This window comes from Erpetoichthys calabaricus, chromosome 1 (assembly GCF_900747795.2).
Source record: "Erpetoichthys calabaricus chromosome 1, fErpCal1.3, whole genome shotgun sequence".
Taxonomy (NCBI): Eukaryota; Metazoa; Chordata; class Cladistia; order Polypteriformes; family Polypteridae; genus Erpetoichthys; species Erpetoichthys calabaricus.
The window spans coordinates 277,104,729-277,123,109 of record NC_041394.2 but is presented as its reverse complement, the minus strand read 5'-3'; the positions used below and the strand labels follow the sequence as shown (position 1 = coordinate 277,123,109).

The 18,381-nt window shown below is 38.9% G+C and overlaps 1 protein-coding gene across 1 annotated transcript in view; it reads right to left on the bottom strand.

The window, feature by feature from the left end:
- si:dkey-30c15.2 (uncharacterized protein LOC558938 homolog) overlaps positions 1–16,809 on the bottom strand; it is a 37,894-nt gene extending 21,085 nt beyond the window's left edge. Inside the window, exons 1-3 of the mRNA XM_028815390.2 lie at positions 16,502–16,809; positions 11,563–11,606; positions 5,994–6,057 (exon numbers count right to left, since the gene is read on the bottom strand). Of these exons, the coding sequence (XP_028671223.1) occupies positions 5,994–6,057; positions 11,563–11,606; positions 16,502–16,561 (168 nt within the window). The 5' untranslated portion in view covers positions 16,562–16,809. The remainder of the gene's footprint in view (positions 1–5,993; positions 6,058–11,562; positions 11,607–16,501) is intronic.
- Positions 16,810–18,381: the final 1,572 nt, after the last annotated feature.

Genomic DNA, 18,381 nt, shown 5'->3' with positions numbered 1-18,381 from the left:
TTGTGACCATCCATGCTTGATATAAACAACGGTTGCCACAACTACTATATCCCTCCACAACAATAGCAAGGAATCCGTGCTCCTGGCAGAGTTTTGGTCTTAGGCTTATCTTCAAGTCTTCAGTTCTTCACTGTGACCAATTATCGATTGTGGTATTTGACTGTTTATTCGGTGCATACATTGTTAATTGGCCAAAACTGCATTATGACACTACCATTTTACACCTCCTCTTCGGTGCAAGATAAGCCTCATGCCTTTGTTGCTCACTGAAACTGCATTATTACACTACCATTTTATTTTTTTTATTAACATTTTATTCATTTTGTTAAAAGTCAAATAACATTGCACACAGGCAATTCAAGTTTAACAAAATTAGGTTGAAAACAAATCAACCCCCACCCATGAGAGAGAGAGAGCTAGACCAGCAGAGTAAAACTTTAATAGTAAAAATATGTAAATAAATAAATGAATAAAAATAAATAGAATAAAAAATAGGGGAGATAAACCACTTCCTCAATTTAAATTCTAACATGTTATTCACTAGATCCTGACAAGTTTTGAAAAAGTTTTGTACAGATCCTGTAAATGAGATTTTGTTTTTCTCTAATTTCAGATAATATATAACATCAGTCACCCACCGACTTAAAAGAGGTGAGTTAGCATTCTTCCAGTTGAGCAAGATAAGTCTACGTGACACTACCATTTTACACCTCCTTTTTCCTTCACTTCAACATAAGCACATACAACCTAGCTGCGACCAACAGAAATGGTCTTCCCGGCCTACATACTCAGACCAACGCAAAGAAGCAGAAACAACTACATCACTCCAGACCAACCAGCACAGGCAAGATGCCTCAGAACAACAAACACAACATATGACAAACTATAGAGTGACATTATCCAAAGATCAGCGGCAGCAAGTCTTGCACTTACACAGTGAATGAAAAACGAATTACACACACAACCTTTCTGAAGAGCAGCGGCAAACTGCCAGACAACATGAAACATTATGACGGAAAAACTACAGGGATTCCATAAACACTGACAACTCAAAACAAGATATTCTCTTTATATTACAGCATAGGCATTTCCCCCTTCATTTAGCATATTGTAGGACTATCACCAAGTCACAAGGACAAATGTTTAATAACATCGGAGTTTATTTGTCAGGACCTAGTTAAACCCATGGCCAATTGTACACTACATTTTCCAGAGTTATATCAAAACCCATGTCAAATGTACAGGTACTTGCGGGTTACACACAGGGGAATATTTCGCCGACAATAATGTTTATGCAACAAATTGCGTTTTCCGAACATTATTATAGACATTGGTATACTACATTACCTGATGGCCACACTTCACACATACTGACTTACATGTGCCCTGCATTTCCCTTCTTATCCAATATCTTCTGTTAACATCTGGCACCGCCGAGAGTGGCAGCCTTTTCAGCAGTTCCGTGTATGACTATATGTGTATTTTTCTACTTTTATTTTTCTATTTTTATTTATTGATCACTCCTACCACTTTATTTTATGTGGATTTGTTCCCTGGACACACTTACTTTTACAACGTGGGCATGGATTTTTACACGCCGAGACTCGCCTATTCAAGTACTCAACTTCGAGCGCTGAGAACAAATGCCAGTGCCGGTGTGGTTCCATATCTACCTGATGAGGTAAGAAGGCGGTATCGTGGCAGCAGAGCCGGCACTAAGCTAAAAATGAAGCGGCTTGCGAGAAAGTGCCGTTTTAAGCCTTCGGTGCCTTCTGTTATTCTGGGGAATGTGAACTCAATCTCAAATAAGATCGACGAACTGGCTGCGCTGGTGAAAAATGTCAGAACCTACAGAGAATGCAGATTGTTGTGTTTCTGCGAAACGTGGCTAACTAACACCATCCCAGATACTAATGTAGAGCTACCCGGGTTTAGCACAGTTAGAGCGGACAGAGACGCAAGTACCTGTGGGAAGCACAAAGGAGGAGGACTCGCTCTCTATGTTAATACACGGTGGTGTAACTCTGGACATGTTAAAGTAAAAATCTCCACTTGCTGCAGGGACATCGAACTGTTGGCCGTAAGTCTGCGTCCCTATTACTTGCCCAGAGAGTTTGGACACGTCATTGTTGTCATCGTGTATATTCCTCCTCGGGCGGACGTGGAGATAGCGAGTGACATCATCCATTCTGCTGTTGCTAAGTTACAAACGCAGCACCCCGAGGCACTTGTGCTAATCGCTGGAGACTTTAACCATGTGACGCTGGACAAAACATTACCTGCATTCTCCCAGTATGTGGACTGCAACACCCGGGGAAATAAGACTATTGATTTACTGTATGCAAACGTTAAAGATGCATACTGCGCCACCCCGCTGCCTGTGCTTGGGAAAGGAGATCATAACCTGGTTCTGCTTCAGCCTCACTACAAACCAAAAGTGAGAGTCCTACCTGTAACCACACGATCATTCAGGAAGTGGACCCCGGAGGCTGAGAATGCTCTGAGACAATGTTTTGGAACTACAGACTGGGATATCCTGCAGGGATCACATAGTGAGAACATTGAGGAGGTTGTTGACTGCACTACTGACTACATCAACTTCTGTATGGACACTGTAGTTCCAGTAAGAACTGTACGCTGCTATGCTAACAACAAGCCATGGATTACATGTGACATCAAGGGCCTTTTGAACCAGAAAAAAAGGGCTTTTAAAGACGGTGATCAGCATGAGCTAAAGCGCGTGCAGAAGGAACTCCGAGTCCAGCTCAGGGCGGCGAAGGAGCAGTACAGGAGAAAGCTGGAGCAGAAGTTGCAGAACAACAGCATGAAGGAAGTGTGGGATGGGATGAAGATCATCACTGGCTGCAGCTCGAAGCGGGGTACCACCATCGAGAGAGACGTGAAGAGAGCAAACCAAATGAACATCTTCTTTAACAGGTTTGACCACCCTAACCCACTCTCACCTCGGAGTACTGCACTCTCTACACATCCTTCTGCTGATACCAACATAGGAGAGCTGAGGAAACTTCGTGCCAGCAAAGCAGCAGGTCCAGATGGAGTATCGCCACGACTGCTGAAGGTCTGTGCATCAGAGCTGGGGGGTCCTCTACAGCGCATCTTCAACCTGAGCCTGGAACAGGGGAAAGTCCCGAGGCTTTGGAAAACATCTGGCATCACCCCAGTCCCAAAGGTATCACGTCCTGGTGAGCTGAATGACTTCCGGCCTGTCGCTCTAACATCACATGTGATGAAGACCAAGGAGCGGCTGCTGCTTCACCACCTGAGGCCACAGGTCCAACACGCCCTCGACCCTCTGCAGTTCGCATACCAGGAGAAGGTGGGAGCGGAAGATGCCATCATCTATATGCTACATCGATCCCTCTCCCACTTGGACAGAGGCAGTGGCGCTGTAAGAATTATGTTTCTAGACTTCTCTAGCGCCTTCAACACCATCCAACCTCTGCTCCTTAGGGACAAGCTGACAGAGATGGGAGTAGATTCATACCTGGTGGTATGGATCGTGGACTATCTTACAAACAGACCTCAGTATGTGCGTCTCGGGAATTGCAGATCTGACATTGTGGTCAGCAACACAGGAGCGCCGCAGGGGACTGTACTTTCTCCGGTCCTGTTCAGCCTATATACATCGGACTTCCAATATAACTCGGAGTCCTGCCACGTGCAAAAGTTTGCTGACGACACTGCTATCGTGGGCTGCATCAGGAGTGGGCAGGAGGAGGAGTATAGAAACCTCATCAAGGACTTTGTTAAATGGTGCGACTTAAACCACCTACAACTGAACACCAGCAAAACCAAGGAACTGGTGGTGGATTTTAGGAGACCCAGGCCCCTCATGAACCCCGTGATCATCAGAGGTGACTGTGTGCAGAGGGTGCAGACCTATAAATACCTGGGAGTGCAGCTGGACGATAAATTGGACTGGACTGCCAATACTGATTCTCTGTGCAAGAAAGGACAGAGCCGCCTGTACTTCCTTAGAAGACTGGCATCCTTCAACATCTGCAGTAAGATGCTGCAGATGTTTTATCAGATGGTTGTGGCGAGTGCCCTCTTCTACGCAGTGGTGTGCTAGGGAGGTAGCATTAAGAAGAAGGATGCCTTACGCCTGGACAAACTGGTGAGGAAGGCAGGCTCTATTGTTGGCATAGAGCTGGACGGTTTGACATCCGTAGCAGAGCAACGGGCACTCAGCAGGCTCCTATCAATTATGGAAAATCCACTACATCCATTAAACAGTGTCATCTCCAGACAGAGGAGCAGTTTCAGCGACAGACTGCTGTCACTGTCCTGCTCCACTGACAGACTGAGAAGATCATTCCTCCCCCAAACTATGCGTCTCTTCAATTCCACCAGAGGGGGTAAACGTTGAACATTATTCAAGTTATTGTCTGTTTTTTACCTGCATTTTTTATTACTCTTTAATTTAATATTTTTTGCTGCTGGAGTATGTGAATTTCCCCTTGGGATTAATAAAGTATCTATCTATCTATCTATCTATCTATCTATCTATCTATCTATCTATCTATCTATCTATCTATCTATCTATCTATCTATCTATCTATCTATCTATCTAACCTGTTCATGTTACACTTTGTACTGTAAATATTCATGCTGTTGTAAGTGACTATAATAACATCCCATACTAATCATGTGACTATTGTAATATTGAGTCCTCTCACAAGTCACTACTTATTAAAATAATCTGCTTTCTTACTGTATGTGTGATGTTCTTCTCTACTTCATCATTTCATTAACATATGTTCTAGTTTATATATATTGCTAGTTTATATATATTTTGGTTTGTTACTAAGTATCTTTTTGTTGCAAATAACAGTTAAGCTATCTACAAATAATGTGCACTAATTTCAAAAGATGTGCTTAATAAACATTAGCAACACATACTCAGCTAAGAAATTCCTCCATCCAATTTCAAACCCACATAACCAGTTCAAGGTAGTAGGGTGCTGGTTCCCAAAATGAAGTTTCAGTTCATTTCAGGGTACACTCACACGAACATAACCCTAATCACTTGCACTGGGCTAACTTAGAGCTTACAATTAGCTTATCCCACAAAGTGAGCAGAAGCTGCATGGTTGAAGAGCCCCTAAAAAGAGCCAATATTTTGTATATCTCTCGATTATAAAAAAAAATCTTGGGACAGAGACTAGGGAGACGAGACGTAATCTTCTCGGAAGACAATTTGACGTCCCGCAAGAGACACTTTAACGTCACGCTAGACAAGGCAGGGAGACAACATTTAAAACAAGTTCACGGACATCTAACCAAGCAGTTATTGGAATGCTTTTGGCAGACACATTTCATGTGCTCCCAGCTCTTAAAATAACGACAAGCAACAAGCAGAAAACGCAGCTCGCCAGCAGATGATCTGACCACTTCTCCTTAGCATGCGTTCAGCCAAACATCCCTCCCCCCCCAACCCCCCCCCCCCCCCCCCCCCACGTGAGCGGCAGAGACGCGAAGTGACAAAAGGACAACTGCTATACAGGCTTTTACATGATCAACACGCAGCACGACAAATAGAACACGTAGCTCGCCAGCAGCAGAAAAGACAGCACCTGATCCAAGGGCATCTCCTTAGCGTGCATTCAGCCACGCTCCCTTCGCGAGAAAGAGATTTAACCATGGCTGGGGCCGGAAATAAAGGACAAGTATTGTTTTTACAAAAGTTATAAAGTAAAAGTGAAAATAATGAATATGTGACAATTCCCATGAAAATAACAATCTCTTTAAATTGTATATCCGGTAAACCAAACCTGGGGGTGGGTGAGCGAAGCGAGCAAGGGCAGAGCCCCCTAGTTGCTTAAAAATTGCAAAAATAAACAAAACAAAAATTTTAAACTTCAAAATTCAGACTACCACAATAGGGCTACTGACATCCTATTGAATTAATTATAGCTTATTGAACATCTGATCCATTTTAACATGTTTACATGGAAAATAATGTTCTTTACCTGATCATCAAAGTACTTCTTCAATACCAGGGAAACAGAAATAACAGAGCTACTCCCAATTATACTGTAAAAAATAAAACAGTAATGAATGATAATATAGCTGCAACTAAAATCAAATAAATATGAAAAATCCTCTTATCAGGAGTGGTATACAGAACCAGATTATAGGTAGTAATAGTTTGGGGACATACAAATTTCAGTTTGCTGATTGTTATTTTGCAGACCTTTGTTGAGTATTGAGGGATGGGCTATGCTGGACAGAAAGACATATTCTTGTCAACATTGCTCCTATGGCCTTACATTTCAAAACAACATCAGTCTACTGCAGCCTGTTTTGACAGAAGTAGAAAATGAAAGACCTAAACTAATCCTGGATAGGATACCATCCAGGTTTAGAGCAATCAAATAATTTAAGCTGCATATGTCTGGGATACAAAAATGAACAGATTATCTAGAAAAATACCCTTGGACACTTCAAGAATGTGCCAGCTCCACAAAGACAGCATAACTGTCAACAATTGAATGCAGGACTCTGTAGCAGTCAGGCTGCACTGCAAAACCTGCACCACTTTCAACACATATCCATCCATCAACCACACATCTGTTTTGAAACATGTCTAGTCTATTTTAGGATTGTGGGGTGGTAATATACATGGATATACTATAAACAACAAAATATAGAATATACATATCTAAATAAGAAAATCAGTGGCATAATATAATATACATTTTTAGCTATATTTGTTCATTTAAAATGAAAGTATTATTGAAAGTTACAATGTTGACGTCATCTGTTTATTTTCAGCTTTTTCCCCCCCAATACTATACCTGGCACTCTTCCTTCCTAAAAATGATCTCTTGTCTCATCTAAATTTTATGGCATGCCCAATTAATATCTACAGATAATCTCAAAATGAATTTCAGATATCTTAAAGTGCAGTATACTTTTTAGATATTGAACTGTTTTCAAGATCTCAAAATACAGCACATTCCTAGAGATATCTCAAACATATTTCAAGATATCACAAATACATTTATTACTGTATCTCAAAATGACCTTGAATGCATTTTAAGATCTCTGAAATGCATTACTGTACATGATATTTCAAAACTACTTTCAGTAAAATTCCCTACTATTTAATTGGGATTACTGTCTATTTTAAGATATCTTGAAATGTATTTGAGCAGGACGTTATTTTGAAATATCTGCAAATGTATTTGAGATATTTTAAAATGTATTGTAAATGGCTGAAAATGCTAATCAGATATCTTGAAATAATTTCATATGTTTTTAAAGGTATTTTAAAATGTATTTGATTTCCTTGAGCTTTTTCTCTGACTGAAATGGATACTTTAATTAAGCTTTCTACTGTATTTGTTATTGCTTATCTGCTGAAAACTTGGAAAGGAGCTAAGTCTCTGGCAAGAAATGTTTTTATTTTCATTTTTGATTAGAACTTGTAATCTATATCTAAGTAATTAGACCACCTGGGAATTATGTTCTGGTACTGAATGTAGAGTGCACTAAACCACCAAGGTTAAATAATTCTTTGTATTGCTTATATTTGCTGTTTTTTGTTTTGATGCAAATAAATATAATGTTTAAATGAAAGCTACTAGTGAACTGAGAAGTTAAGTTTTATCGTTTCTTGTCTAAATGTGATCCCTTAAGTACTCAAAGTGACAATATTTAGAAGCCCTCTAGTAGTGGTAAACTGGGTTAAAGTAAAGCTTCTGAAGTAAAGACAACCCCAGTCAGTGAAACAGCCTGTCATTAGAGGTTCCTAGGGCTGAGTATGTGGGGTACAATATGGAAAGTGAGACAGTTAAGAGGTTACATGTAACAGCTGTAGAGCTGTTTTGACATTTCTTCCAATCATCCATTAAACATTACCTATGAAGCTGGTAAAACCAGTCCTGGGTCATCATTTTTCTGAAATTGCAGACTGCTTATATCAAATTTTTTTTTAATTTTGCTCACATGAACTATGATGAACTATAAAGGAACTAATTTATAGGGGAATTTACAGGACCATTAAAGCAAATTAACTAACTAATATATTGTGGCAATTTACATTGAAAGTTTCCTCCCCTGTGAACTAATAATTTACAACCCAAATACATTTACATGTTCTTTCTGTATTACACCAGTAATTTATAACATGTTTTGTTATCCAAGGAATTTGTGGTGCTTTTAGTCTAAAATAGTTGGTCAATTTACAACTTAATGGTAAAAGAAAATTTAAATTGTAGATTTAGATTTTATTTGTCACATATACACACTACATGTATATAGTGAAGTAAAACTGAGGGAAGAAATCTTGTACTGTGCAATAAAATTAAAATGAATATATTAAAAATAAATATTAAATATTAAAAAGGAACAGATTAAAATACTCAAATTATTATAATTGTGTGACACATATACACATTAGAGGTATAATAACTGTTAAATAATTATTAAATAATAAAAAGAGTTAACTATAAATAATAGATTGACTATTTATATAATTTTGAGGAATTCCTGACATGATAAACATGTTATTTTTATCGCTTGTAAAATTAAGATCTTTCTCAGTCTTTCTGTTCTTAATCATGTAGCACACGGGTGGGCAAAGTCAGTCCTGGAGGGCCGCAATGGTTGCAGGTTTTTGTTCCAACCTAGTTGCTTAATTAAAAAACAATCCTTGTCAATAACTAAATTTCATGGCTTGTTAGTGTTTTAACTCTGCCATGTCAAGTCATTCTCATATCCTAGATTTTATTCCCCTTTCTAAGAATATCATCCAAATGATTTGAAGTCTAAAACAAGTGAGTAATTCTCAGTGCTTCACTTTTTTCTCTTCACTTTCCTTCCACGTATTTAATTAAACCAAATAGTGCATGATAAATACACACAGGTGGAAATGGTAACAAGCTAAATGGAGAAATGCTGGTCTCTTTTGTCATTTGTATCTTATTGCTAATAGGGAGCAATTAAAAAACAACACTACAGCTGTTTAAGACTAAAATAAGCAATAAGGGTTCAACATCTTAACGAGCAAGACAACTAAAATGAAGCAGAAGTGTTACTTGAGGAATAAGTGCTTCTCATTAAGCAACTGGATTGGAACAAAAACCTGCAGCCACTGCAATCCTCCAGGAATGACTTTGCCCGCCTCTGATGTAGCAGGTACCACATCTTAATCATTTAAACTGGCTATAGAAAAGGTGAGAGGAGTCCTTCATGATCCTGGCTATCTATACACTTTTCTGCATATGGATCCCGTAGGGATGGTAGTGATATCCCCATGATGTGCTCAACCAAGGGCACAACTCTTGGCAGAGTTATTTTTCTAGAGCCATTTCCAGACCAGGCATTGATGCATCCTGTCAGTATGCTTTCAACGGCCACATGGTAGAAGAAGTTCAAGACTATTTTTAACATTCTGAATTTCTTTGGTTATCCGAGATGATAAATTTCTTTCTCACCGGAATGCCTCTGTGTTAAGTCACTCCTGATGTTGATTCCTAGGTATTTCAAACACACAACCCTTCCATTAACGTACCATTAAGGAACAGAGGTATGTACTCAGTTCTTTGTTTCTGTTGAAATCCACTATAAGCTCTTTTGTTTTGCTGAAGTTTATGCACACATTTGTCTAGGTAGGGCTTCTCATTGTTGTTGCTGATGAGGCTCTCCACAGCTGTGTTTGAGCTGCATCTGGTTACACAATTAGATGTGTATAGTGAATACAGCAGGGAGCTAGGAACACATCCCTGAGCGGCGCCAATGTTCAAGGTAATGGAGCTAGAGGTGTATTTTCGCACTCTAACCACTTAGGTTCTAGTAGACAAAAAAGTCCAGGACCCATGTGCATAAGGTGGAGCTAAGACCAAAATTATGCAATATTGTCGCTAGTCTGGTGTCAAGTTGTGTTGAAGGCCGAGTTAAAGTCAATAACCAATAGCCTCTCATTGGCTTTTTTTAACAGTGTCCAAGTGGTAAAGAGTAGAGTGTAATATCTGGGAAATGGCATCATCTGTGGATCTGTTTGCCCGATATGCAAATTTAAGTAGTTCCATGTATTTGGGAAGGCAGGGGCAGACATGGTCCTTAATCAGACATTCAAAGCATTTTGTAACTGCTAAGGTAAGAGCTACAAGCTGGTAGTCATTCAGACTGGATGTAGAGGTTTTCTTGGGTACAGGGACAATAGTGGACCTTTTGAATCAAGTGGAGACTACAGACTGGATCAGAGATGTGTTAAAAATAGTGGTGAACCCAGAATCTAGCTAGTTAGTACAGATCTTCAGCACACAACCTGTTATACCATCAGAGCCTGAAGCTTTCCTGGTGTTCACTCAAATCCATGTTCTCCTCACACAGTGCTCAGACACAGAAAAAGGTCATAACGGATCCATCAGCCATGCCAATGTTAGCTGGCATGCTGCCATTGTTACTATTGACATTAAACTATGCCTAGAATAAGTTCAGCTCCTCAGCTAGAATAATGTCTGCATTCACCAGTGTATGAAATCTGCTCCTATAGTCCGTGATGGTCCTGACATTTTTGCCACAAATGTGTTGAGTCACGCTGGTCCATCCACTCCTCCACCCTATCCATGTACCGATTTTTCACCTGCTTCACCACTTATCTTAGCCTGTATGATGTCACCTATATGGCATATTCTGTCATGTTGCCCGATGCAAGACCAGAGTCGCTCCTAACAGTTTTTTGTGTAGTTTTCACTTAATTAATTTAAGAGCACTTATGAACAAGAGAGTGTTCCTTGAATTTTTCATAATAACAAATCTAACAAGGGTTATTACAGTATATATTACAGTACAAAAGCAACTGTTGAAATAATGCTTTTCAAAAAATGTCAGTTTTGTAATTAAACCAGAATTTAACAGGCTTTCAAGCTTGTTCATTAAAAGAATTGGTATAATTCATTCCTAAAGCTTTGATTTTTTAAAACCTACCAAATACACCTTGCACTGGAAAATGAGCTGAAAATAAAGATCTGATTAGTTTAATCTGAAACTATAAAAGCTGAGAAATAATTTTTTTCAAAATAATTAAATTCAGACTATTATCATAAGCTGGATAGTTGGGTCAATTAATTCAGTAATTCAGATGAATATTACATTTGAAATCTAAGCAATTAAAAAGTAATAACAAAAATTAACTTTTTTAAGATAATAATTTAGTGATTCCTTTATTTGCATACTAATTTAAAGTTGGAAAAGTACAAAATAATTAAGAATGTTTGCCAAATTCAACATGTGATGCCTATTTTGAATTAAACTAATAGTGAGTGCATTCCACATCCTCTGCAAAGCAAACACATAAATGCAAGCTGGCTCTTTACATTGTACTTAACTGTGTTGTACTTTATATACTGGTATGATCATTCATGTGGGATAATGGTATTCACCGGCAACAAACCAGTCTGCGTTGTTTTCAAACACTAAATTAAATGTGATTGACGCTGACAGTTTGCTAATAGTGGTTTTTAGATGATATACTACAGATAACCTGTATGTGTTATCCATCAAATGAAAGTTACCAGCATTAACTCTTACCTGAAAGACAAAGACAAGATGTACACAACAGCTAGCTGTTGGGTCTGAAAATAAACATAAAATAAAAAGTTAAGTACATTCATTGTTTCACTAAATCCTCTTAAAATACCTTAAGCAACAATGTTAAACACATTCATTTCAGAAAATACTTTCACACAAGAGACTTTTTGGAATGTAGTTTAATAACCACCACCCTCACTTGACCACAATGAGGCTGACATGCATAACTGTCTGATTAAATTCAGACTGATACTGTATGTAACCTGCACTCTACAAAAAGCCCACAAATATCAACTTCCATTATTTCTTTTTATGCTCAAAAAATATTACTTATACTAAAAATATGATTGGAATAGTTTATCTTCAGATACTTAATTCTGAATACAGGTAAAATTTTGGATATCCACCCACTAGCATTTAAAAGTTTGGAATCACCCAGACATTTTCATGTATTTGATAGAAATACAGGTGCTGGTCATAAAATTAGAATATCATGACAAAGTTGATTTATTTCAGTAATTCCATTCAAAAAGTGAAACTTGTATATTAGATTTATTCATTACACACAGACTGATGTATTTCAAATGTTTATTTCTTTTAATATTGATGATTATAACTGACAACTAATGAAAGTCCCAAATTCAGTATCTCGGAAAATTAGAATATTGTGAAAAGGTTCAATATTGAAGACACTTGGTGCCACACTCTAATCGGCTAATTAACTCAAAACACCTGCAAAAGCCTTTAAATGGTCTCTCAGTCTAGTTCTGTAGGCTACACAATCATGGGAAAGACTGCTGACTTGACAGTTGTCCAAAAGACGACCATTGACACCTTGCACAAGGAGGGCAAGACACAAAAGGTCATTGCTAAAGAGGCTGGCTGTTCACAGAGCTCTGTGTCCAAGCACATTAATAGAGAGGCGAAGGGAAGGACAAGATGTGGTAGAAAAAAGTGTACAAGCAATAGGGATAACCGCACCCTGGAGAGGATTGTGAAACAAAACCCATTCAAAAATGTGGGGGAGATTCACAAAGAGTGGACTGCAGCTGGAGTCTGCTTCAAGACCCACCACGCACAGACGTATGCAAGACATGGGTTTCAGCTGTCGCATTCCTTGTGTCAAGCCACTCTTGAACAAGAGACAGCGTCAGAAGCGTCTCGCCTGGGCTAAAGACAAAAAGGACTGGACTGCTGCTGAGTGGTCCAAAGTTATGTTCTCTGATGAAAGTAAATTTTGCATTTCCTTTGGAAATCAAGGTCCCAGAGTCTGGAGGAAGAGAGGAGAGGCACAGAATCCACGTTGCGTGAGGTCCAGTGTAAAGTTTCCACAGTCAGTGATGGTGTGGGGTGCCATGTCATCTGCTGGTGTTGGTCCATTGTGTTTTCTGAGGTCCAAGGTCAACGCAGCCGTCTACCAGGAAGTTTTAGAGCACTTCATGCTTCCTGCTGCTGACGAACTTTATGGAGATGCAGATTTCATTTTCCAACAGGACCTGGCACCTGCACACAGTGCGAAAGCTACCAGTACCTGGTTTAAGGACCATGGTATCCCTGTTCTTGATTGGCCAGCAAACTCGCCTGACCTTAACCCCATAGAAAATCTATGGGGTATTGTGAAGAGGAAGATGCAATATGCCAGACCCAACAATTCAGAAGAGCTGAAGTCCACTATCAGAGCAACATGGGCTCTCATAACACCTGAGCAGTGCCACAGACTGATCAACTCCATGCCACGCCGCATTGCTGCAGTAATCCAGGCCAAAGGAGCCGCAACTAAATATTGAGTGCTGTACATGCTCATACTTTTCATGTTCATACCTTTCAGTTGGCCAACATTTCTAAAAATCCTTTTTTTTGCATTGGTCTTAATTGATATTCTAATTTTCCGAGATACTGAATTTGGGACTTTCATTAGTTGTCAGTTATAATCATCAACATTAAAAGAAATAAACATTTGAAATACATCAGTCTGTGTGTAATGAATGAATCTAATATACAAGTTTCACTTTTTGAATGGAATTACTGAAATAAATCAACTTTGTCATGATATTCTAATTTTATGACCAGCACCTGTATATACTTTTCATCAAGGTATCATTAATTTGGTTTAAAAATATTGCCAGTACATTACTAATGTTGAAAACGGCTTTCACTGCTTGAAATTACTAATGAATAATTTATTATTCACATATGACAGCAGCCATTACTCCAGTGTCCTTAGCAAAATCTCTTAGCTCACCCTTAATTAATCAAGTTTAAATACTGATTGGTTAATACAGAAATCTTTATAATCATGTTACCACATCTGAAAACTTTAATTATCATCAATAAAGCAAGCAAATCATCTTTCCTGGGGATGCAGGGTGCAGGGTCTAAAGTTAAATTCTGAGTTCATCATCATATCTTATCGCGCCACTGCCATATCCCGGTAACAGTGGCATCATTAGCATCCTTAAGATCTTCATCGGTACATGTAGGGCCTCGGGAACATTCATGTAGAATTTGGTCCATTGTTTGGGTGGGCTCACCACAGGGACTACACTACATAGTCCACTGCAGTTCACTGCAATTCTGGGTTCAAAAATGACTAGAACAAAACAGCTTTCTCAAGGAACATGTCAGCCTATTATTTTTTAAAATGAAGGTTATTCCATGTGACAAATTGCATAAAAAGGTGTCCACTACTGTTTTGAAAGAACAGAGTAAACTAGGTCTAACACGGATAGGAAAAGAAGCAATTTTGGGAGATCCCAAAGTATATATTTTATTTAACATTATGAATGTTTGTGTACACATATTATCCAAGAGCCGTGTAACAGAAAGGTCTGGCAAACAAAACTGAGGAGTATTTTTCAAAGACAGGACCAGTTAGAATACTGTAATCACATAGATTTAATCCTGCAGTGTTGCACTGGTATTTGGCTGATTCAAAGACTTGTTGTCACATCAAAGATATTCTGCTCTAACATTTCTGACAGAAATAGAAAAATGAAATAATATACTTATTTGTGCTACATGGCAGCTAGCATAGGGCACAAGGCAGGAACAAACCCTGGACAGAGTACCAGTCCATCACAGGGTCAACACACACACACCAAAATGACACTAGGGCCAATTTAGCACCAATTCACATAAACTGCATGCCTTTGGACAGTGGGAGGAAATTAGAGCACCCGATTTAAACCCATGTACACAAAGAACATGCAAACTACACGTTGGGAGGACCCAAATCTCCTTACTATGAGGCAACAGCACTGCCACTGTGCCAATCCTTGTGCTATATATGTTATTACTTTAACTTTGAGTCATAGGAGACAATTTTATTATATGACAGATTCACGGTCACTCTCACACTGCAAACAGTACTGAAAGTAGCAATATTTTGTTGGATCCACAGTTCCAATGAAAGAGTGATGCATTCACTTATACTAATTTTGCATTCCATAGTATGCATGTCATCAATCAAAACAACATGTTCTATGTAGTGATGCCACACAAAGACTGCAACAATGCTCTAGCTGACTGGAATGAGCCATTGCTTGTTTTATGTATGCCTTATTATAAAGGAGTTTCATTCTCAGATTATTTACTAACTGAGGTAGTACTGTATACAGTATATACTGTACATCAAATATACAAGATATCAGCTGTTGCTGTACATAGTACTTTTACATACTGCTATATGTTTCAGTGTAATTTTACTTGTAATTTGTACAGTAGTTGTGCATGTCACTAATGGGCCTATACAAGCTGGACAGACAGACAGATAGACAGATAGATAGATAGATATCCTTATAGGGGAAACTCACTTGGTCAAGTAACAGCATCAAATATATAGTGCACCTAGATATACAATGGTGCAAAACAGTAAAAACGTGCAAACTAATACCTTACAAGACCTGTGTTCAGAGCTATACACACAATACACCCAGTGTAAATTCAATGCATAGAGTACAGTATATATTGCCCCTATTTTTCGTGTCTTGTTATCACTTGCTAAGGTGAAATCAGTTACCTTTATGGTAATATGTAGTTGTATTGGCTCCAGCAGACCCCCGTGGCCCTGTGTTCAGATTCAGCGGGTTGGAAAATGGATGGATGGATGGATGTAGTTGTGCCTCTCTCGGACACCTTGTTAAATGACAACTACTATATATACTGTAAAACAACAGAGTTATGTTAAACAGATATCTAGATAAATTAGTTATATTGTGAATTTCCCATTGGGATTAATAAAGTATCTATCTATCTATCTATCTATCTATCTATCTATCTATCTATCTATCTATCTATCTATCTATCTATCTATCTATTGTGCCATTGACGTTATCTGTCTTTCCACTTTTATATAAACTGGATACTTAACTCTAACATACCAATTACATTCTTATTTCATAACAACATACTTAGCCTTGAAATATTTTTTAAACATTCCCAAACCTTGCCCAATTCAGGGTCGTATGGTATCAGAATCTATCCAATCAATACTGTGGGAAAGACGGGAAACTGACGAGACTATGCCTAGTAGAATTCACTCATCCAAAGGGAAACCGTGCAAAGTCCACAGTGACTGTGCACAGGATCCGAAGGAGAAGCGCTAACATCTGCTGTCTAGGTGTTAAACATCCATCCATCCATTATCCAACCCACTATATCCTAACTATCAAATCCATTCATGATCAGGATGCAACTATTGCTTCCTTCCTCGTCCTGCCTCCGTTGAGAGGATCTCTTCTAAAACACAGAGACTCTACTGAGTTGACCAGAACCCGTCTACAGACCACTTGACTTGTATAGTGCCGCTAAATGGAATAAATGACGTACGATAAATTTAAAAAGTTCGACGGTATAGTTTCGTGGATTATGTGATTTTTCAAATGGTGTCCTGTACTCGACATACAGTACAAAGCGTCTTTGGGGACGCCGCTAGAGTTACCTGCTTATTTGTCAAGGCTGTGACATTATCCAGGGTGTCGTTTGATTTCAGGAAGTCCATTGCAGGGCAAGTGCATCTGAGACAAGTCGAAGGTGAAACGGGTGGTCGTCAAGACGAAGTCTCTGATTTTAGCCCTTCTAGATTTCCCGACATCCCCGACGCCTGGCGGCGGGAAGCGTCTCCGAGATTCGCGTACTTGAAGTGGTGAGAGCGAGACGCCGACTTTCAGCTCCTCGACCTGGTGCTTCCTCACCAGCTCAGCTGCCAGCCACTTGCAAAACAAAGGTGTGGCCACGGCATGCGGGCTGAGTCGCGAGGGACTTCTCACATTTACTTTCAATATATGCGCCGCCCCCACAATTATATAAATGAAGTCTTTAACGGGTGTGACACCATGAAGGGACACTTAAAAGTGAGGCAAGCGATTGCATGTATTGAAGTGGCGCCTTTGAGTAGCGGAAAGCTCGTAGCAGTCAGTCAGGCGTTATATAGCGCCGCTGAAAGGCAACATAAAACAAAACTGTAATCCGGTATGAAAATAAATCGTGTCAAGATGGTAACATTAATAAGCCATGATAAGAACACAATATTGATAGACAATGAGAGGGCATATGAGCGTCAGCTATAAACATCTAAGAACAATGAGCTGTAGACCGAAAGGAAATGATGGAAGTAACAATGATGTAACGTAATACACGATAAAACTTGGCCGAATCCGCATTAAACATGGCCTGCTAGAAGGACAGTTCTGGAAAGTAAAATAGAACAGAAAGACTCTACTAGGCTCATTGAGGCAGAAACGACAAAAGTGCTCAACAAATAGTAAAACGAAGTTATTGTTGCAGAGACAAAAGGTAAAAACGGAAGAATTCCCAAGTAAGACTAGAACCAGGTAAAGTGACATGGTCAGCTTGGCATGGCTAAATTAGCAGTGGGATTTAAAAAAGGACACCTTCTGCTCATAGTTGTAATATGAATGACACTGCCAAAATAATGGGCATCAGAATTTAATATTGAAAGTTTAGGACTGCAAAAAGTCGTCCATCATAAGATCAAACAGCCTGATATGGGGCAGTTGTTGATCACTTTGTGTAAAGTATTAGTTTTATACATAGTTCTGTATCTGATAGGAGATCATGTTCAGGTTTAGTGGAATGGTAGCATGGGAACTCACCTCAAGTAAGTAACAAGTACTGTAATATGTAGTAGTTGTAGAAGTAGTATTGTCACATGTAAAAATTACAGTGAAATCCTTACCTGAATGTCTGACCAACATGCAACAGTGAATATGCTAGGTTCTTTTGTAGTTATTCCAAGGCTAACCAGTCTTCTGTTTATGATGGGTTTACTTGTTGCTTACTAATACAGTTTAGAGCACTTATTTGTTTTGGCCAATTTTGTAAATCAGTTTTGTAACATTTGCTTTAAAACAAACCCCAAACTGTTGTTTATCTGATTTTGTTGGCCTCCTTTGTATGTCTGCTCACTTAGTGTTTGCTGCATGAAATGAATGAGTGTAGGCTCACATTGTTCTGAGCATCTACCTGATTTGTATGACTCTGAACAAGGTACTTAATTGGCTGTGCTGTAACTGAAACAGTAGATAGATAGATAGATAGATAGATAGATAGATAGATAGATAGATAGATAGATAGATAGATAGATAGATAGATAGATAGATAGATAGATAGATAGATACTTTATTAATCCCAAGGAGAAATTCACATACTCCAGCAGCACCTTACTGATACAAAAAACAATATTAAATTAAAGATTGATAATAATGCAGGTAAAAACAGACAATAACTTTATATAATGTTAACGTTTACCCCCCCGGGTGGAATTGAAGAGTCGCATAGTTTGGGGTAGGAACGATTTTC